Source organism: Gopherus evgoodei, chromosome 12 (assembly GCF_007399415.2).
Source record: "Gopherus evgoodei ecotype Sinaloan lineage chromosome 12, rGopEvg1_v1.p, whole genome shotgun sequence".
Taxonomy (NCBI): domain Eukaryota; kingdom Metazoa; phylum Chordata; order Testudines; family Testudinidae; genus Gopherus; species Gopherus evgoodei.
In genome coordinates, this window is record NC_044333.1 from 1,447,562 (window position 1) to 1,469,709 (window position 22,148).

General features: G+C 45.8%; 1 protein-coding gene across 5 annotated transcripts in view; it reads left to right on the forward strand.

Moving 5' to 3' along the window:
* The window catches only part of RFWD3 (ring finger and WD repeat domain 3), a 63,411-nt gene that overhangs the window by 37,158 nt on the left and 4,105 nt on the right, over window positions 1-22,148 (forward strand). For all 5 annotated transcript variants that reach the window (XM_030581514.1, XM_030581516.1, XM_030581513.1 and 2 more), the window contains 5 exons: window positions 3,519-3,747; window positions 12,195-12,345; window positions 14,716-14,892; window positions 19,755-19,969; window positions 20,427-20,644. In XM_030581514.1, the coding sequence (XP_030437374.1) occupies window positions 3,519-3,747; window positions 12,195-12,345; window positions 14,716-14,892; window positions 19,755-19,969; window positions 20,427-20,644 (990 nt within the window). The remainder of the gene's footprint in view (window positions 1-3,518; window positions 3,748-12,194; window positions 12,346-14,715; window positions 14,893-19,754; window positions 19,970-20,426; window positions 20,645-22,148) is intronic.

A 22,148-nucleotide genomic window follows, 5' to 3' on the forward strand; every position in this document is an offset into this window, starting at 1 on the left:
TGTTTGCTGTGGCAAGCTGAAACTTAGTTCTTTAGCAAGGTTCCTGGATTCTGTGGCAGACTGAAAACTGTACAGCAGTTTCTTTTGGAAATCAGAAAATATGTATGTGGGAGTGTAGAATTAAGCATGCCATCTGGATATTTGTGCTAAAATATCAGCACTTAAATAATTAGTGTTAACACTTTAAATTGTCATCACAAGATATCAGCGTTTTTCAGTCCTTTGAGATGAATGGAGCAGCTCACACTTCCCAAGTTATTGTTTCAAACTCAAAACGATGACCTTGCTTCATTTATATTTTCAGAGTTACTGTCATAACTTTAAGGGCTAGAAATGTGTGGAGGCTTTAAATGAAAATTTAAATTGTGGAGTACAGTTCTGTAGCAAGGAGTAGATCCTACAAACAATGCACAAGACACAGAGTATACATCACCTTGCTTATGTACATCTAAAACAGTGGTGTCAAATGCCAACCCTCTGGGTATATATGTTGTGCCCCACATGACAGATTGAGATTTGAGTTTTTTAAATATTCTGTAAGTTTCTAGGCATCCTAATGGTGGGGAGGGGGGAAAAACCTTCCAGCAGTGAACCAAATGTGAACTGATGCAGTGCTGTCTTCCTGAGTCTGAAAACAGAGACTGCAACAATAGCTCTTAAGAGATGTGAATTCTGTCCCCTATTTATCACATTGGCCTGTTACTGCTAAGCATTTTAACACAGTAGCCTCCAGCCTTTTTATGAATTTAAGGGCAACTCAGGATGTACCCTGCCCTTTCCCCAAGTCTCCACCCCTTCCTTGAAGGCCTGCCTCACTCACTCCATCCCCCCCCTCTCCGTTGCTTGCTCTCCTCCACCCTCACTTGCTTTTACCGGGCTTGGGCAGGGGGCTGGAGTTTGGGAGGAAGTGCAGGCTTTGGGCTGGGGCCGAGAGGTTTGCAGTGTGGAAGGGGGCTCCAGGCTGAACCTGGGGCAGGGGGTTGGGGTGCAGGAGGGGTTGTGGGCTCTGGGAGGGATTTTGGGTGCAGGAGGGGGTACAGGGTGCTGCCTCTAGGAAGGGGGTCAGGGCTGGCGCAGGGGGTATGGAGTGCAAGAGTGGGCATGGGGTGTTCGCTCTGGGAGTGGGCTCGGGGATCAGTCTTGGGGTGCAGAAGGAGGTATGGGGGGCTGGCTCTGGGAGGCTGCAAGTTGGGTGGTAGAAGAGAAACGCTGTATTCATGCTACTCCTGGTCTTAATGCTGCAGAGCCATTCAGAACCTGCCCATTGAAGGGGGCGACACTTACCTCGGGCAGCCCCGGCCCCATGCTGCTTCTGGAGGGGCCAACATTGGCCACAGTTCCCCATTCCCAGCTAATGGGAGCTGCGGGGGCGGTGCTTGCAGTCAGGAGCAACATATGGAACCCCTCCCTCCCCTGGGCTGCTTCTGGGAGCAGCCTGGGGCTGGGATAGGCAGGGACCCTGCCTTAGTGGCAGCGGGCAGCCCCATTACACCACTGGAGATCGCAAGTGTATGGGAGAGTCTCCAGGATCGACCAGTCAATCATGATCAGCTGGTTGGTGACCACTGCTTTAATATATCAACTATTTGATGGAACATTTCCCAGTCACTTTTTTGGTTTCCACTCAACTAAAGTTTCTCTGTCTGTGATAAACTCAGATGAAGGAAGGGTTGTCTTGTTATTGTGGGAAATCTGGTTAATCCCCTCTCTTCTCTAGTTGCCTTATCTTCCTGTCTTTAACTGGTGAGGCTTTTTAATAAAATCTTTAATGTGGTGAAAACTTGTCACTTCCGTTTTTTGTTTAATTACCTGCATCTTTCTCTGAAAGACACCGCTCTCTCTAGTTAAAGATGAAATTAAGCGTGCCATTAACATAATTTATGGCCTCCTTCCCCTCCCCAAATCCTCCTGTCTTTGCCTATTGCGACTCCAATCCCCCTGAAACATCACATGTTTGGTCTTATGCTGGGGTAGAATCTGGAAAGTTTTTGAGGCAAATCAGAGAAGGCTCCTGGAGGATGACACGTGAAACCTATTTTTAAGCTCTCAAACACTTTTAGGAAAAAATTTTTTTGGATTGAGATAATTCTAAATTAGTTTGACCTTGAAACGCCTATTTTCTTTTAATGTTTGTCCTTTTAGAACGGTTTTCTGTTGACTAGTTCTGGTTTGAGCGAGATTAGTTGGTGCAATTATTAAAGCTAGTTTATGCATACGTTAGGAGCTTGGAGATTTTAAATCTGTAATCTCTTTTCTATGGTGCTTAATTGTTTTGCAGGCAGTATTTGGAGTATATCTTAAATTATCCAAGCTGTGGAAACAGGCCCCATCTCTCTCTATCTGATTGCTTTATTTATTTGTAAATATCTGTGTAATAGTATAGCATCATGAGATTAGTGCTGGTGGTCATGACCTTGGGTTGGGTTATAACCATCTGGGCAGAATTCTTATCACGGTTACAATGTTGAAAATTGCCATACCCTCACACTTCTGTGAACGATCTTTGTGAGGCAGAAAATTATCCAGTGTCCATCTACTATATTAACACACTGTCTGAGGCTTTGCAGTTCAGTAGTGTGAAAGTGGCTGTTCCTTTGTTGGGTTAAAGGTCACTCTTTTGAGAGCTACTGTACTGAACATTTTGAAGCGTAGTTCTTTGGTTTTGGAAAAAGTGAACAAGTCTTGAGTTCTTACAAAATTCAGTCATTCCTGGAATCTGTGCTGGCTAGGATCATAAAGACCAGGGTGTAATGCAGATTAAAGGAACTGACCTATCTTCATGGTGGGGAATTCCTGGACACTTCTAATATTGAAATCAAGGATTTTCATTCCTTGGATGTTCTAGAAACTCTTGAAAATGGTTCTAATTGGTTGTGTTTTTTAATTGTAATTCTGCTCCGAGTTTAGTACCATTGTTGACCTGGTGGTGATTGGATTTTATGTGTTGCCCATGGGTCTCCTTATTGGGTTCTAATACGCATAATATTAAGAGATTTTGGCTAAAGATTTCAACAGAGCTTGCTGGAGTAGTCTGCAGGTTTCTATTGTACTTAGTCAAAGTAAACTGGAAATCTAGCACTCCAGGAATAGCATGGAAATGGAGTACAGTAGTTTTCATTGTTATGGAACAGCCTATGTTCCCATATCTCTGCCTGTGAGGCGTATCAGACTCCTGTATGTGCAAGCAGAAACGAAGGCCAGGTGTATGCTATTAATAATTTGTGTTGCTCAAGTGTGAATAAGCCACCCTCCTGAGTGAAATAAATTACACCAACCTAGATACCAGTGTGGACAGTTCTGTGTTGGTGGGAGACCTTCTCCCACTGACATAGCTATTGCCTCTCATGGGGGTGGATTAATGCTAGCGAGAGAGCTCTCTCCCGTCAGCATAGAGCTTCTTCACTGGACACGCTACAGCGGCATAGGTGTAGCTCTTCTAGTGTAGACTAGCCCTAATACACAGCATACTGAGTTACAACTGCAAGGGAGTAGTAAAGCTCCGTCCTCTTTCTTTTCAGGAACTGAAAGCACTGATGGCCCAGCACACCACTAGTGCCTCTCAGCAGCCTGGCAGCTCCCGTTCCTATTTCCCAAGCACTCTCTCCTCCAGTCAGAGCCAGCACAAATACCACTTTGAGAAGGCCTTCCTGGTTTCTCAGTCAAGGACCTGCCGGGTTATGGCTTACTGTGACTCGCTGAGCTGTCTTGTGGCGTCACAGTCTTCTCCACAGACTACTCTTATTCCTGGTAAGTCAGCAAGTAACTAAAGACTCTCTGGGTTTTATAGATAGAATCAAAGAATTTTTATCTGCAGGCGTACAAAAGTTAAATATGTTCTCTGCTCTTTCTTCCTCTTTCTCAACCCCACCCATACAACCACCTTGTGGATTGGGGACATTCCCTCACTAATACGACTGCCACATTCCACCTGACCCCAACTCAGCTTTTTCCCAGTAGTGTAATTTACCTCCCGGTTGGCAGCTGATAATTGTACTCTCCCAGTAATTGATCTTTACAGCTCTGCCTCTTTGTTCTGAAACCTCTCCTCCTTGGAGGTGCAGAAAGATCTGTGTGATCCTCACATAGAGGATTCCCTTGCAAGAGCTGGAGACATGCACCTAAGGGGAATCAGGAAAAAGCTTTAAATGCAGTCTCTCATCCAGAAAACATCAGATTCAGAAGCATGGATTGGCCAGTAAATGTGGGAACAGATGTTCAGATATTGTTTTTTGAATACATTTGGAACTAGGTGCGTATATGTACAGAGGCAGCATTACCCTGTGGGTGAAGAGGACTGGGAACCCCTTTGCATTGTAGTCATAACTCTGCTTCTGACTTGCTGTGTGACTTTGGGCAAGTTGCTTGTCTTCTGTGAGCAATTTCCTGTCCCTAAAATAGGTACGCAGTCATGCCTGCTTTCGTTGCAAAGAGCTCTGACGTTCTCTGAATGACACTTGAAATACAAATTATTTTGTAAAGCGACAGAGTGGCCTATGGCACCTTATAGATGAATGTATATTCATCTGATGAAGTGGGTATTCACCCACGAAAATTTATGCTCCAATATGTCTGTTACTCTGTAAGGTGCCACAGGACTCTTTGTCGCTTTTTACAGATCCAGACTAACATGGCTACTCTCTGATAAATTATTTTATGTGGTTAATGATTTGGGATCTTAGACGTCTCCTTCGAGAGATGCCCTTGTGGGTGCTCCACTCCAGGTCAAGGTGCGTCTCTGCACCTTCGATCAGAGATGTTCGCAGCAGTTCTTGTACAGGCTACACACGTGTGGTGCCTGCCTTGCCTGCTCGCAATGCCTGAACAGTGTGTGCATGGCCCAGGCTCCTCAGTTCCTTCTCTACCATCCCTAGCCAGAGATGGAGTTTAGCAGGGGAGGGATATCTCAGTGGTTTGAGTACTGGCCTGCCAAACACAGGGTTGTGAGTTCAGTCCTTGAGGGGGCTACTTAAGGAACTGGGGCAAAATCAGTATTTGGTCCTGCTGAAGGCAGGGGGCTGGACTTGAAGACTTTTCAGGATCCCTTCCAGTTCTATGAGATAGGTATATCTCCACATATATATACATAGTTTTACTTTTCATAGCCATGATTTAGATACAGTTCTAGTACTTAATTAGTTTTTGTTACTTATCTAAATAAGTTTTAGTTATTACTGCCTATAAAAACAAATTAAATTCCTTACCTCAGAGTTAGTGACTCCTGATATGCCTGGTTCACCAAGCTTCAAGAGATGTGTAACGTGCAGAAACTCCATCCCCATCTCTGATGGCTATTCTCAGTGCGTACAATGTTTGGGGAAATCTCAGGTACCCCCAAAATGCATACACTAAAGTAAACTTAAAGTCTGGACCCACAAGGACAGAGACCTCAGACTGAAGCTCATCCTCCTGGAAAAGTCCCTCAGACCTGCACTAGATCGGGCCAGCAGTCTTCTCCCGGCAGAATTCACCACTGAAATCCTCACAGAATAAAAAATGGCAAAGAAATGACCGGCTTCCTCCCCTCTCAGGGGGCACACATCTTCCAAGCGATCGCTTATAACTTCGGCTCCATCAGTGCTGGCCACTCCATGGCTCAGCACATACACTTCTTCAGGCATCTCCGGAACTGTCTGCTCGTCGGCGGCCACGCACTTCGGTGCTGAGGCTCAAGGCTTTGAGTTGCCTGCCTTCAATGTGGCACAGTTGGTCACCGACAAGAACCCAGTACCGACTAGTGAGACAGCACTAATGTCACAAACTACGGCTGTGGTGCCAGTGCATCTGAATTTGGCACCAACGCCACAAGCTCCACTGCCTGTGCTCCCCGTATCATACTTCTTGACACTGACTTCGCGCGCGACACCCCCCTGGTCTATAGCACCTACATCATCGTCACCAGCCTATGGTGCAGATGCTGCCTCAGGCACCTACATCAGCTCAGCACACAGCGCCACCAGTAGAGACTGCGCCTCCTCCATCAGCACCATCTCAGTACATGGCGCCTCATAGACTCTAGGACTGGAAGGGACCTCGAGAGGTCATCGAGTCCAGTCCCCTGCCCTCATGGCAGGACCAAATACTATCTAGACCATCCCTAATAGACATTTATCTAACCTACTCTTAAATATCTCCAAAAATGGAGATTCCACAACTTCCCTAGGCAATCTATTCCAGTGTTTAACTACCCTGACAGTTAGGAACTTTTTCCTAATGTCCAACCTAAATCTCCCTTGCTGCAGTTTAAGCCCATTGCTTCTTGTTCTATCATTGGAGGCTAAGGTGAACAAGTTTTCTCCCTCCTCCTGATGACATCCTTTTAGATACCTGAAAACTGCTATCATGTCCCCTCTCAGTCTTCTCTTTTCCAAACTAAACAAGCCCAATTCCTTCAGGCTTCCTTCAGAGGTCATGTTCTCAAGACCTTTAATCATTCTCGTTGCTCTTCTCTGGACCCTCTCCAGTTTCTTCACATCTTTCTTGAAATGCGGTGCCCAGAACTGGGCACAATACTCCAGTTGAGGCCTAACCAGCGCAGAGTAAAGCGGAAGAATGACTTCTCGTGTCTTGTTTACAACACACCTGTTAATGCATCCCAGAATAACATTTGCTTTTTTTGCAACAGTATCACACTGTTGACTCATATTAAGCTTGTGGTCCGCTATGACCCCTAGATCTCTTTCTGGCATACTCCTTCCTAGACAGTCTCCTCCCATTCTGTATGTGTGAAACTGATTGTTCCTTCCTAAGTGGAGCACTTTGCATTTATCTTTATTGAACTTCATCCTGTTTACCTCAGACCATTTCTCCAATTTGTCCAGATCATTTTGAATTTTGACCCTGTCCTCCAAAGCAGTTGCAATCCCTCCCAGTTTGGTATCGTCCGCAAACTTAATAAGCGTACTTTCTATGCCAACATCTAAATCATTGATGAAGATATTGAACAGAACCGGTCCCAAAACAGACCCCTGCGGAACCCCACTTGTTATACCTTTCCAGCAGGATTGGGAGCCATTAATAACTACTCTCAGAGTACGGTTATCCAGCCAGTTATGCACCCACCTTATTAGTAGCCCCATCTAAATTGTACTTTCCTAGTTTATCTATAAGAATATCATGTGAGACCGTATCAAATGCCTTACTAAAGTCTAGGTATATCACATCCACCGCTTCTCCCTTATCCACAAGGCTCATTATCCTATCAATGAATGCTATCAGATTAGTTTGACACGATTTTGTTCTTTACAAATCCATGCTGGCTGTTCCCTATCACCTTACCACCTTCCAAGGCCTCACATGCCTATAGCGCCTCACCATCTAAGTTTCTCCACCATAGAGACCTGGCTCTCTCCCACCCCAGAATCTCCTCTACTAGGCACTGACCTCTCACTGGGACCATCGGCACCTTACTTACAACTATCCCCTGCTCCCTCACACCTCTTGAGTGAGGACGACGATGCTGTTGACCTTTCTCCATGCTATTCTTCCCCTGTTAAGACACCTGTGACTGGGGGACATCTTAGATCCCCTTCCTCATATTCCACGGAATTCCCACCCTGGTATGGGCACCCTTGGATGAGACCACTCATACCCTTCCCTGGCCAATGGCCATACTGGAATCCCTGGGAATCTTATAAAAAACATTATAGCATTAATCCTACCTCATTCAGAGAGGATCTTACATCTCCTCCCCAACCATAAACAATGATGCCAAGCTATGAGATGAACCAACAACTCAGCCAGCAGAGGATGTCGCACCTGGCACCTCTCCAGCTAATAAACGCTCATCTGTCTCACCCAAAGAGGCTATTATGCCTCCACCACCACCAGCAGCTGACGATTTCACACACTTCCAGGACTTGTTTAAAAGAGTTGCTGATGAGCTTGAGGTTACTCTTGGGGAAGTGTCTGAACACCAGCACGAGCCTACTGACATTTTATAACCCGCCACCTCTTCTAAAATGGGGCTATTGTGGAACCAGCTAAAACTATATGGCAGACCCCAGCCACTATTCCCCCAACCTGCTAGAGAGCGGACTGCAATTATTACGTCCTGTCCAAAGGTTCTGAGTTTCTCTTTACATACCTGTCGCCCAATTCCTTGGTGGTTGAGGTCGCCAACCAGAAAAATAAACAGCAACGTTTCTGGTCTGTCCCATCTGATAAGGATAGCAAGAGGATGGACTTATTTGGCCACAAAGTGTATTCATTTTCCACTTTTACAGTTTAGGGTGGCAAACTATGTGGCTCTGTTAGCAAAGTATGAGCACAGGAACTACACTAAATTCATGGAGTTTATTAATGACATTCCTGAGGACAAGTGACAACAATTTAAAGCTGGGATCTCTGAAGGACAGATGATATCCCGTATAGCTCTTCAGGCTGCCCTTGATGCTGCTGACACGGTTGTCGTCATGCAGCGAGCTTCCTTCCCACGGGAGATGCAAAACTCTATCGAAGATCTCCCTTTCGATGGTGAGAAGCTATTTGCAGCAAAAACAAATGAGGTCTTCCATACCATGAAGGACTCGTGTGCCACACTAAGGTAGCAGGTGTATGAATGCCGAGGGACAAGGATGAGAGAAGACAGATATCAACCTTACCAAAGCCCACGATATCCCTCCTATACCCACAGCAAAGACATTACAATGCACAACAACAGCAACACCATAGACCTAGAACCCAATGACACCGCCTCCCACTATCTGCAGCACCTCAACGCCCTCCATCAAAGCAGATTTGAAGCTTTGGTCGAGGGTATAGAAGACCTCCCACCCACTCCAGCGCCTACTGCAACCATCCTTTTAGACACCGTCTGCTCCCATTCCTTTCCAACTGGGAAGCTATCATTATAGACAAATGGGTCCTAGAAATCATCTGATCAGATTATATCATCCCCTTCGTCTCCATGCCTCTCACCCATCCTCTCTCTCCCCGTCACTCTTCAGGGACCCCTCTCACGAACACTAGCTTCGTCAAGAGGTGCACCATCTTCTACAACCAGGAGCAGTGGAGAAGGTATCCACTCCACACCGGGGAAGGGATTTTATTCCTACTATTTCTTGACTGAAAAGAAAAATGGTGGACGGCGACCTATTCTCGATTTTTTGACAACTTAACAGGTTCGTCAAGAAACAAAAATTCAGGATGGTTACCCTATCAAAAATCATTCCGGCGTTGGAGCAGGGAGATTGGTTTTCAGCCCTCAACCTGCGGGATGCGTATTTTCATGTCATTATACACTCTGCCCACAGATGCTTTCTCAGATTTGTGTTGGATGCGGATCACCTCAAAGCATGGCTACTCAATGGTTCTCTAATGAGAAACAAGCATACTTAGAACAAGTCCAGGCAGTTTTATTACATGGTAGGACACACTCCACACTCACTACCTTTCTGCAGAAATTGAAATGGTTCACCACTTGGTGTTCTAACAGACACACCCCTCTGGCTTCTGCCCCTCTTCCACTGATACTAGACTACTTTCTAGAACTCGAAATATCTGGGCTTTCTCTTAGCTCGGTAAAGGTTCGCCTAGTGGCAATCTCAACATTCCACCACAAGGTAGATAATGCTGCTGGTTTTGCCCATCCTGTCGCCAAAATATTTCTCAAAGGTATCCAAACACTCTACCTGGACGTAAGACTACCGGCTGAGCCATGGGATGTACACCTGGGTCCTCAGAGCTTTGATGTACAAACCCTTTGAACCCTTGGCTACCTGCTCCCTTCTACACCTATCCATGAAAACGCTTTCTTAGTAACAATTACATCTGACAGATGCGTGGGGGAACTCGCCACGCTGATGGCCAAACCTCCATATATTACCTTCTCTAGAGACAAAGTTACACTTTGTACACATCCTCAATTCCTTCCTAAGGTGCATTCGTCCTTTCACCTATATGAACCTATTCACATACCGGAGGGGAGGATAGCTCAGTGGTTTGAGCATTGGCCTGCTAAACCCAGGGTTGTGAGTTCAATCCTTGAGGGGGCCACTTAGGGATCTGGGGCAAAAATCAGTACTTGGCCCTGCTAGTGAAGGCAGGGGGCTGAACTCAATGACTTTTCAAGGTCCCTTCCAGTTCTAGGAACTAGGATATCTCCATTATTATTTATTACCAATATTCTTCCCAAAGCCACATGCTAATGCATTTGAGGTAGCAGTGCACATGCTTGATGTTTGTAGAGTGTTATCCTTCTATCGTGATGGAACAAAGCCATTTAGACAGACCCTTAAGCTTTTGTATCTATCGCTCAATGATGTCAGGGCAAAGTGATCTCCACCCAGAGACTATCCAAATGGATATCAGACTGCATACGTCTGTTACCAGTTGAAACAAGTCCAGCCTGTGGCAATCAAGGCACGCTTTACTACAATGGTTTTCAAACTGTGGGTTGCAACCCAGTACTGGGTCATGCAATGTAAGGTACTGGGTCACAGCGGCTGTGGTCAGCACCGCCAACCGGGCCATTAAAATTCCCATTGGCAGTGCTGCCCAGCTAAGGCAGGCTAGTCCCTAACTGTTCTGACAGCGCACTGTGCCCTGGAAGTGGCCAGCAGCAGGTCTGGCTCCTGGGGGGGTGGGCATGGGGCTCCACGTGCTACACCCACCCCAAGCACTGGCTCCTGGCCAATGGGAGCTGGATGGGGGGTGGCTGTGCCTGGAGGCGAAAGCTAGGCGGAGCTGCTTGTGTGCCTCTGCCTAGGAGCTGGACCTGCTGCTGGCCACTTCCGGGGCACAGTGTGCTGCACAGTGCCAGGACAGGCGGGAAGTATGCCTTGGCACCCCTGCTGACCGGGAGATGCCTGCACCCCAATCCCCAGCCCTGAGCCCCCCCTAAACCCAGAGCCCCTTCCTGCATTCCAAATCCCTCATCCCCGGTCCCACCCCAGAGCCTGCATCCTCAGTCCAGAGCCCTGACCCCCTCCTGCACCTCAGCCCGCAGCCCTGAGCCTCCCAAACCCCTCTTTCCCAGACCCCAGCCCTGCACCCCAACCCTCTGCCTCAGCCCTGAGCCCCTCCCAAACCCCTCATCCCCAACTCCGTTGGGTCGCAGACATCAACAGTTTTCTTCAACTAGGCCACCAGAAAAAAAAATTTGAAAACCACTGCTCTACTAGATCCATGTCCACTTCTTCTGTAGCATTTCTTCACAACGTCCCGCTTTCCGACATACGCAATGCGGCCACTTGGGCATCGGACCTTATGTTTTCTAAACATTACACTCTCATGCAGGGTCCTTCATTGGACACCCAACTGGGTTGAGCTGTCTTATCAACAGCTTTCTTACCAGATCTGAAATCCTGACCATCCTAAGAGATACTGCTTTTCAGTCACCTGGAGTGGAGCACCCACAGGGACATCTCTCGAAGGAGAAGAGGTGGTTGCTCGCCTTGTGCAGGAATTGATGCCCTTCGAGATGAGTGTCCCTGTGTGTGCTGCACTACTCATCCTCTTCCCCTCTACTTTGGAGTTTGGAGCAGACTCCGTTGTAGAGAAGGAACTGAGGAGTCAGGGCTGTGCACGTGCTGTTCAAACACTGACAGTGCGCGAGGCCCATACGGGAACTGCTGCAAAAATCTCTGATCGAAGGCACAGGAATGCACCTTGACCTGGAGTGGAGCACCCACAGGGACACTCATCTCAAAGAATGTCAGTTACTGCATGAAGTGAGTAACTTCCTCTTCTTTCTGAGCAGCTTTTCAATTCACATTAGTCATCTTAGCTTCTATATAGTGACAGCTCTCTGGCTCAGTAATATCTGAATGCAGCTCTGTATAGTGACATTTCTAGAGTACAGGTGAACAGTTTACCGGTAATTATTCTTTGAAAGTACATTATCATCCTGTATAAAGCTCCAGCCACACTGAGCACTGGGACTTGTTTAATTTGGCTAGAATGTCTAGGACCTGGGTCGAGAGCAACTGACAGATCATGATACTAATGCTGAAATTCTCATGAGTTCTGTCACACTGACCAGAACGCCTGGAGGAGTAGAATAAGGAGTTCTGTATTGACTGATCTCCAGAACAAGATGCCTACCCTTCCTGTGCACATTTCTCCCCACAAGTTCAGCATAGATACTGTAGCTCTGAAGTGAGACTATAGGTTAAAGCCAGACACCCCAATAACTAGATGTAGTCACCAGCATACACAGTATCTGACTGATCAGCTTTGTTCTTTCTTCATGACAGGTTGTGGCGTTAAGATGATGAGTGCTGCCAACCTGAAGAGCAGTCAGTACATTCCCATCCACAGTAAGCAGATCCGGGGACTGGCCTTCAGTAATCGAGCAGATGGCTTGCTGCTGTCTGCTGCTTTGGACCACACGCTCAAACTTACCAGGTGTGTGCTGCTGAACAGGGGCCGTCCACCCCATCTGCCCTTCACGTTTTCCAGGGTTTGGCTTTATCTCTAGCTCACCTATGTGCGCTTTGGAGCACCCTATTTTTTCTTTCTGGCAGGGAGTTGAGAACAGATCTCAGTGTGAGCTTCATCCATCCTCTGGAATGTGGGCATTAATCTGATGAATTGTTCTCACTTCCCAGTCCTCTGAATGAGGAAGGGACTATGGCCCTACGTTTTCCTGGTGCCTCCTCCCAGTGGCATCTCTGTTGGGTACAGCTTTGAAAGTAAGCCAGCACAGATCAGCTGTATCCTGTGGTACAAGTCTAACAGTATCTGCTAGTGTGACTTTTACTTCCTGCTTGATTCTCTTTGATCTAGGATCAGGGTTTTTACTGTTTTCCTCTGTCTGTTCCCTATTCCTCAGAAGGTTGCTCTGATTTGAATTTCTAATCGAGGCTGAGCTGCACACACCTGAAGCACATGGACAGAGCACCAAACAGCACTTCTGAGATCTCCTGTCCCAGTAATGTAGGAACAGTACATCTCTATAGCTGGGCTGGGAGACTTAAAAGAACATGTTGGGGTAGAGGAATCCCATAGGATAGGTGGGATGTATTCCTCCAGTCCTGGTGGTCTGTAGCAGATGCCCACTGAGTATTGTGATGTTGGGGTATTTTGTCTCCTTACTACCTACATCAGTATTTCTCACTGGCTGACTAAACCTCTTGAGATCCAGTGCTACTCAACTTAACATTTCTCTTTTCAGTTAGGACAGGCTACAGTTATGCCCTCTAGGGTGTGAGGTCGATGTCTCTTCCAGTTCTTCATGCTCTTGGCATCCATGTATGCATACATAGTTAAGAAAGTAAAGTTGTTTTGCAATAAGAGATTAATTTAATTCTAATTTTCCCATTCCCATTGTCTATATGGTGCAATATGTTACATACTTTTGAGTTAAACAAGTTCCCCCTTCCTGCCTACTTCAAAACCAGTGTGTAAGTTCTGAGCTTGTAAGGTGGTACTCTTGCATAATTGGAGACAGTTTAGTGCAAGTAGTTGCCACTCATCACAGAATTTATACCAATGCTTGATACCCAAACCTTCCTCTTTACGCTACCCATACGTCCAACAGTTGGTCTCGAACAAGTTGTATCCAGTCTTCACTTTTGCTTGATACCAGAATGTTGTCTCAGAAGATTGCCTGCATTGGTCCCTCAGGTTGCTTGACTATGTCAGCCTCCCTTCTCTAATCACTTGTTGCCATTTGCATACACCTAATAAGAATTCTCCAGGATGTACTTTGTCCTTTTTGTTACATCTCCTGTTCTGATACATGGAAGAAAACATAACACATTGTTCTCTACATAAGTCACTGCTGTCTGGTTCCCAACTATTGGAACCTTCATCTGGGTCACCCGACTTCCCCCCTGCCCCTGGTGGTTCCTTCTGTGCAGAATATCTGTTGTGGGTATCTTGGGTGAATGACTCTACAGGTTCCCTTTTTTTGATATCATCTTTATATTTTACCCCTACTAGATCTCATTTTGGCACATGTCTCTGATACATCCCTCCATGCAAAATCCACTTTAATTTCCAGTTTCTTCAGTGACGCCGGCCTCAGCTGTTGTTTCAGCTCCTCTGCCTTCTCCCAAACACAGCATATGCTCCCACACTGGCAGTGTTCTGCGAACTACGAAGAATTTTTTGACATTCATATCTCTGTGTGTGTGTGTGTGTGTGTGTGTGTGTGTGTGTGTACTTATACTGTTTTGTTTATCCTATTCACACTCTAACACTTGCTTAAATCAGTTCCTTTGTGTTAAATGCTGTTTCTCAGAACGTGAGCCCTCTTCAAATGAACAGGCAAAAGAGAATAACTAAACAGGGTGAGGAATCCCAATGAATGAGGCTCCCAGTTTCTGGGATATACAGTATTCTGGGACCACAGTGCAATGCCTTCTCCTCCTATTTCCAGACAAGTAATTTAACCCTGCTCTCCCAACAAAGCAGTTAGGATCTCAGTCTGAAACCCCCATCCCTGCAGCCAATGTAAAGTGATTTTTATTCCCTAGAATCAACCCAAAAAGTCAAAGAGAAGGAAGCATTTTACCTGTTTCAGCTTGGTATATGCTTTGGTGGAATGCTAAATCTCTATGCTTTTTTTTGACAGTTTCACAGTGATATACTATCTATATTCTTCAGATTCTTTTCTGGAGTATGGAGATTAAAATCTGTAGTGGAGAACAGCCTACTTTTCAGTTCCTTAGCAGAGTTTTATTCTAGATTTGTTGGCTGGGTATGTTATTCTGTGGGATGAGAAGACTCGGTATACGTTTGCATTGTCAACATATTCCTTTGCCTCCACAGTTTGACAACAAATACTGTGGTCCAGACATACAATGCTGGCCGCCCTGTGTGGAGCTGCTGCTGGTGCCTTGATGATACCAATTATATCTATGCTGGGCTTGTCAATGGCTCTATCCTAGTATATGATCTAAGAAACACAAGCTCTCATGTCCAGGAACTAGCCCCTCAGAAGTCCAGGTATGGTTTCACACTCTCTATCCCAGAATTTCACAAGTGCACTGCAAGTTAAATGTAGCATCTTACACAGGTGAGTATACTCGCCTGATTAAACAGCATCTTTTGTGCACGTTGATGGTAAGCTGTAAAAATATTGGCTCACAGCTCAGGGCAGATTCAGAACCAGGAGCAGGGATGCAACAATCTGAGATACTGTCACCTCTGCAGTTCTGCACCTGAGAATTAAACATTAGTACAAATGTTTGGTCAAGATTCCCTGAGAGCTGTGTGGTATAGTTTGGACACTAAAACGGGCTATGCTTGTCAATGTCTGGAGCATGCTGAGAAGTCTTATACCAGGCAACTTGAGTTTGAGCCTCTGAGTACTGTTGGATTCTCTTCACAACTTGGCATTTCTATTGGGATAAGGTATTAGACTCTGGGAAGGGCATAGGGTTAATATGACTAATGTTCTGCCTCCCTACTGTCCTCTTTCATAGGTAGCAGGGACAAGTTGTTTGATGATTGGTCTCTAAACACGTTAAGAGACATGTTCTGAGTATATATGTGTTGTGGCGTACAAAAGGTGTTCCCAGGGAGAGAGTGCCCAGCACGCAGGAATAGTGCCAAGATACAAATAGTTTTCTTCAGGGTTCCCTTAGTGTGTTGGCTCTGATGCTCCTGTAATGTTGCAAGGTGGAGCAGGTCCTTTAAAATGTTTGCAAGTGATTCTTTGGGCATTGCAGCCTTTTGACATACGGTCACCTCTTACAGTATTAGTAAATTGTTACCCTCAGTCCTGGAACATGGCATGTCTACATGTCCATCATTATGGATAGGGTCCTACCAAATTCACATTCACTTTGGTCAATTTCATGGCCGCAGAGACTTAAAATTGATCAATTTCACAATTTCAAATGTTTGCATCTGAAATTTCAGAGTGTTATAACCGTGGAGTCCTGATCTAAAAGGGGATTGTGGGTGGGGTCCCAAAGCTGTTGTAGGGGGGTTACAGGATTGCTATACTCATTTCTATACTGCCTTCGGAGCTCAGTTCTGAAGGCAGCAACTGCAGAGTTTCCTGCAGCTGGAGAGGCTCCCAGGGGTGGAGGTAGGTCAGATCTCCCAGCAGCACTGGGGATCGCCCCAACTAGGGGCTTCTAGCTGCTAGTTGGGGCCAGTACTGGGGTCTTGGACAATTTGAAAAATTGGTGCCATAGCCCTGGCAGGAGCCACAGGATGGAAGCCCCAAACCCCAGCAGATGCTGCAACACCGAGCCCAGGCAGGAGCCAGGGGAGAGGACAGAAGCCCTGAACCCAGGTGGCCCAGAGTCAGGGCAGGAGCTGTGGGGGGCAAAAGCCCCGAGTTCTGGGTGGCAGCCCCCAGCTCAGGTCCCTGAGCCTGGGCAGGAGCCACGGGGGGAGGGAGCAGAAGCCCTGGAGCTCAAGCACCCAGAGCCCAGGCAGGAGCTGTGGGGGCTGGAGCTGTGGGGGTGGCAGCCCCCAGCCCAGGTCTCTGAGCGCTGGCAGGAGCCACAGACGTGGAAGCCCCAAGACCCTGCTGGAGCCTGAGCAGCCCCCAGCCCTGACCAGAGCCATGGGGGGTAGAAGTCTGGAGCCCACCTTCACTTTTACGCTGCCTATGGAGTGCGTCTAATCTCTCTCTGATAATTTGCAGGGAAGGACAAGTCCTGTCCCTACTCAATCCATCTGATTTTGAGGAAATCAAATTTCATGGGGAAGGGCTTATTTCATGGTCCGTGACATGTTTTTCACAGCTATAGAATTGGTAGGGCCCTGATTATGAGACCACATTTTTTTGTTTTGATAGAGGAAAATTGGGGCATAAGCCCCTGAAACACTAAGATCATTACCTCTCTGGATTTAATTTCACCCTTGCTAGTTCAGATATGGGGAAGTACATGAGGAGATATCTGAGGCGTTAGTGATCTTCAAAAAGTTGTGAAGACAGGAGAGACTCCAGAGGACTGGAAAAGGGCAAAGTAGTACCCATCTATACAAAGGGGAATAAGGACAACTCAGGGCATTACAAACCACTCAGTTTAACTTCAGTACCTGGAAAGATAATGGAGCTCAGTGGTCTGAGCATTGGCCTGCTAAACCCAGGGTTGTTTGTTCAGTCCTTGAGGGGGCCACTTAGGGGATCTGGGGCAAAAATCTGGGGATTGAGCCTGCTTTGGGCAGGGGGTTGGACTAGATGACCTCTGAGGTCCCTTCCAACTCTGTGATTCTGTGTGGTATATCTTGCCTCTAGCAAGGATTTTGATACTGTCTCACATAACCATCTCATAAATAAACTAGAGAAATACAACTTAAATGGAGCTACTGTAAGGTGGGTGCATAACTTGTTGGAAAACTGTTCCCAGAGAGTAGTTACGAGTGGTTCAGTCAAGCTGGTAGGGCATATCAAGTTGGGTCCCACAGGGATCAGTTCTGGGTCTGGTTCTGTTCAATATCTTCATTGGTGATTTAGATGTTGCAGACAGTACACTTCTAAAGATAATGGACGATACCAAACTGTGAGGGTTGCAAGTGATTTGGAGGATAGGATAAAAATTCAAAGTGATCTGGACAAACTGGGGAAGTGGTCTGAAGTAAATAAGATGAAATTCAATAAGGACAAATGCAAAGTACTCCACTTAGGAAAGAACAATCAGTTGCACACGTACAAAACAGGAAATTACTGCCTAGGAAGGAGTACTGCAAAAAGGGATCTGGGGGTCATAGTGGACCACAGGCTAGATATGAGTCAACAGTATACCTCTGTAACAAAAAAAGCAAACATCATTCCGGAATGTATTGACTGTTATGAGCAAGACAAAGAAGAAATTCTTCTGCTCTGCTCTGCACTGATTAGGTCTCAACTGAAGTACTGTGTCCAGTTCTGGGCACCACATTTCAGGTAAGATATGGACCAATTGGAGAAAATCCAGAGAAGAGCGACAAAAAATTATTATAGGTCTAGAAAACATAATCTACGAGGGAAGATTGAAAGCATTGGGTTTGTTTACTCTGGAAAAGAGAACTGAGAGGGGACATAAGTTTTCAGGTGCAAAGAATGTTACAAGGAGGAGGGAGAAAAATTGTTCTCCTTTATCTCTGAGGTTAGGACAAGAAGCTTAAATTGCAGCAGGCGAGGTTTAGGTTGGACATTAGGAAAATGTTATTAACTGTCAGGGTAGTTAATCCCTGAAATAAATTGTAGGGTTGTCAAGCGATTAAAAAAATTAATCACGATTAATCGTGATGTTAAACAACAATAGAATACCATTTATTTTAAATATTTTTGGATGTTTACTACTTTTTCATATATATTAATTTCAGTTACAACACAGAATACAAAGTGGACAGTGCTCACTTTATATTTATTTTTTATTACAAATATTTGCACTGTAAAAAACAAAATTGTATTTTTCAGTTCACCTTGTACAAGTACTGTAGTGCAATCTCTTTACCATGAAAGTTGAACTTACAGAAAGAAAACAATGTAAAACTTTAGAGCCCACAAGTCCACTCTGTCCTCCTCCTTGGTCACTAGTCACTCTGACAAAGTTGATTACAATTCACAGGAGATAGTGCTGCCTGCTTCTTGTTTACAATGTCACCTGAAAGTGAGAACAGGCATTCATATGGCACTGTTGTAGCTGGCGTTGCAAGATATTTATGTGCCAGATGTGCTAAAGATTCATATGTCCCTTTATGCTTCAACCACCATTCCAGAGGACATGCTTCCATGGTGATGGTGGATTTTGCTTGATAATGATCCAAAGCAGAGCTGACCAACGCATGTTCATTTTCATCATCTGAGTCAGATGCCAGCAGCAGAAGATTGATTTTCTTTTTTGGTGATTCCGGTTCTGTAGTTTTTTTCATTGGAGTATTGCTCTTTTAAGACTTCTAAAAGCAAGCTCCACACCTCGTCCCTCTCAGATTTTGGACAACACTTCTGATTCTTAAACCTTGGGTTGAGTGCTATAGCTATTTTTAAAAATCTCATATCGGTACCTTCTTTGCGTTTTGTCAAATCTGCTGTGAAAGTGCACTTTGTATTTTGTGTTGTAATTGAAATCAATATTGAAAAAGTAGGAACACATCCAAAAATATTTAATAAATTTCAGTTGGTATTCTAAGTGCGATTAATCGCGATTAATTGTTTTGAATTAATCTTGTGTGTTAACTGTGATTGATGCCCTAATAAATTGCCTAGGGAAGTTGTGGAATCTCAGTTATAGGAGATATTTAAGAGCAGATTAGACAAACACCTCTCAGGGATGGTCTAGATCAGGGGTTCTCAGACTGGGGGGTCATGATTCCTCAGGAGGTAACAGGGTGGTTACATGGGGGCTGTGAGCTGTCAGGTCCGTAGGGCTGATAGCCCTGAGCCCCCATTAAAGTACAATTCCTCCCCTCCCCCTTGTTTAATTTATGTGGGAGGGGTCACACTCAGAGGCTTGCTGTGTGAAAGGGGGGGTCACCAATACAAAAAGTTTGAAAACCACTGGTTGAGATAATACTTAGTCCTGCCATGAGTGGACTAGATGGCCTCACGAGGTCCCTTCCAGACCTGCGGTTCTGTGATTCTGTGTTTAATTTCATGCTGTCATCCTCACATGCTTGCTAAATCCTATTGGGTGTGTCTTTCAAGGGGGCATTTTATAGCAATAGTTGTTGCTTAATTTGTGTCCAAAAGCTTCTGATCACTTATGTTAACTACTCAATAATGAAGAGAGCTAATTATCGGAAACGTGACTGTGAACCCCCCTTGAAAAGTGCAACTGGGAGAAATCAAGACTCTGGGAAGGGGGTCGGAAGTGTTAAAGCTGAATGGTCAAGTTACAGGCTCTCAAAAATTCTCCTTTCAGGTGTCCTGTGGTGTCCCTGTCCTACCTGCCCCGAATGGCCTCCACCACACTGCCATACGGTGGAGTAGTAGCTGGGAGCTTAGAAGGAGGCTGCTTTTGGGAACAGAAGGCCAGCAACTCTTACCGGCCTCACCATCTGCCTCTAGAGCCTGGAGGCTGCATCGATATTCAGACTGAAATCAGCACTCGGCACTGCCTTGCAACTTACAGGCCTAGTAAGTAATTGTGTGCAAGTACAGCACCTTCTGTGCAGCGCTTTTGTCAGTTTGCCGTAATTCTGCCCTGCCACATAAGCCCCTGCGAGGTGCCAGGATTTGGTGGCAGCTTTGGAAGGCTGAGAGCATAGCAGAAATGATGCTTTTACTTTTCAAAGGCGAAGGCCTGGATAGCTCACTAGTACCATGTGCCCCCTTGGACACAGTAAAGCTTTTTTTGCGGCTGCACATGTACAGAACAGAGGCTGCTGAGAATGGATTGTTTCTTTTGCCCAACACCTCCTCTTGCCTAGGGCTTCCATCCCTTTGGTGACCGAGTGGGTTTGTATTAGGATTCTCGTCTCTTTGTAGCTTAGTTCTGGCCCTTTCCTGGAGAGGCTACTGTACATTGGGGAAAATTGTATTTGGCAAGTGACTCAGCTTGTCAGTGGAGCTACCCTTTGTCTACATCCCACAGATAAGAGCAACAATTGCCTGCATTGTGTGGTGATGGAACTGTCCTGTAGCCAACTCATGGATGCGTCTGTCGACATAGTCTGCTCCTGTCACCCAGTTCAGACATTCAGTGCTGGGCCCACCTGCAAACTGCTGACCAAAAATGCCATCTTTCGGAGTCCAGAGGAGGATGGCAGCATCTTGGTGTGCGCTGGCGATGAGGCCTCAAACTCTACCATGGTATTTCCTTTTTCCTTTCATTTTCACCAGGCAGTGCTTAAGAGGGAAACCTTATCTGTCCCAGTGTTGTTAAATCCAGTGTGATGGAACTTGCATTGTGGGTAACAGGTGAGTGGGCAGGGAGCTGGGAGGGCTGTGTATATTAACTTTCCATACTTTGCTTATGGGACTAGCTAACTCCCTGGCAATTTGGAGATACTGCTTTAGACTGAAAACCAGCAATGCACAAAACTAAATGCTGTGTCCTTAATTTAAATATAGGCAGGTTGCTCCTGTAGTAAACTTCTCCCTGCTTCCTACTGGAGGAATGTAGGTAGGCAGAATGTAATTAGCCGTGATAGACTCTGGCAATTGCCTAGGAATTAACCCCTTCCTCCAAAGAGAACATCATGTTGTACAAATGGTACCCCTGCCGGCACAGTGCCACTCACAGTAGCAGCATGCTGGCACACTAGCTCAATACCAGCTCACAGCGAAGAGTTCAAGCCTGCAGAGTTGCATCATCACTTTCTACGATATGGTCTATGGCAGCCAAGCGATGAACTTCCCTCCTAGAGATGGTCCCGTCAGGTTAGGGTTGAGACAGGTTGGCAAGGGATAGGGGAGGAAGACTTGTACTGCTGCCATCTGTGTGGTGTCTGTTCTGAGGTTGAAGGAGGACTTCAGCCTCCAAGGTAAGAGCATACTTTAGCATTTAGATACGTTTAAAATGCTATGGCTGCAGCCTCAAAGCAAACCTCTTGTTTACATAAGGGGTCTGATAGAGAATTGGTCCATCCAGCCTTCCTTGGGAGCAAAAAAATACACCTCTACCGCAATATAACGCTGTCTTCAGGAGCCAAAAAATCTTACCGCGTTATATCGAATTTGATTTGATCCACCTGAGCACGCAGCCCACCCACCCACCGCTGAGCGCCGCTTTACCGCGTTATAGCTGAATGTGTGTTATATTGGGTGGCATTATAACAGGGTAGAGGTGTAACAGCTGTTGGAGACTAATGTAACTGTTCTGTGGTTAGGGAACAGCCCAAGAAGCTGTACTGCTTCATCCACATTGCCCTGTCAGTGTGACTAAACACTGACTTGCAGGGATCATCTCTAGGAGTGAAGCTGGTTCATTCTTCATGTTTTCTCTGAAACAAACAAACAACCAGGGTTCTTGTTGATCCTGACCAGGTGGGAAATTGTTACGTCTCAATCCATTATCTCCCACAGGCTGAAGAGCTGCTAGTTCGTAGCTCATAGTCACAGTAAACCCATGCTGGAATTGAACTAGTCACAGGAGTGAGAGGCTCCATATCCTAGTATTAAAGCGGGGGGGAGTGGGTGTAGGGAAAAAATCAGTTTTAATTTAAATCCCCTCCCCTTGCAGAATCTGTGCATAAGATTTTTTTAGTGCATTACATAGTATTACTAAAATTCTTTACAATAAGAGTGATCATAACACAGACACACTATTGATAAATAGAGGTCTTGTCTTGATGAAACATGTAATATTCCTAAA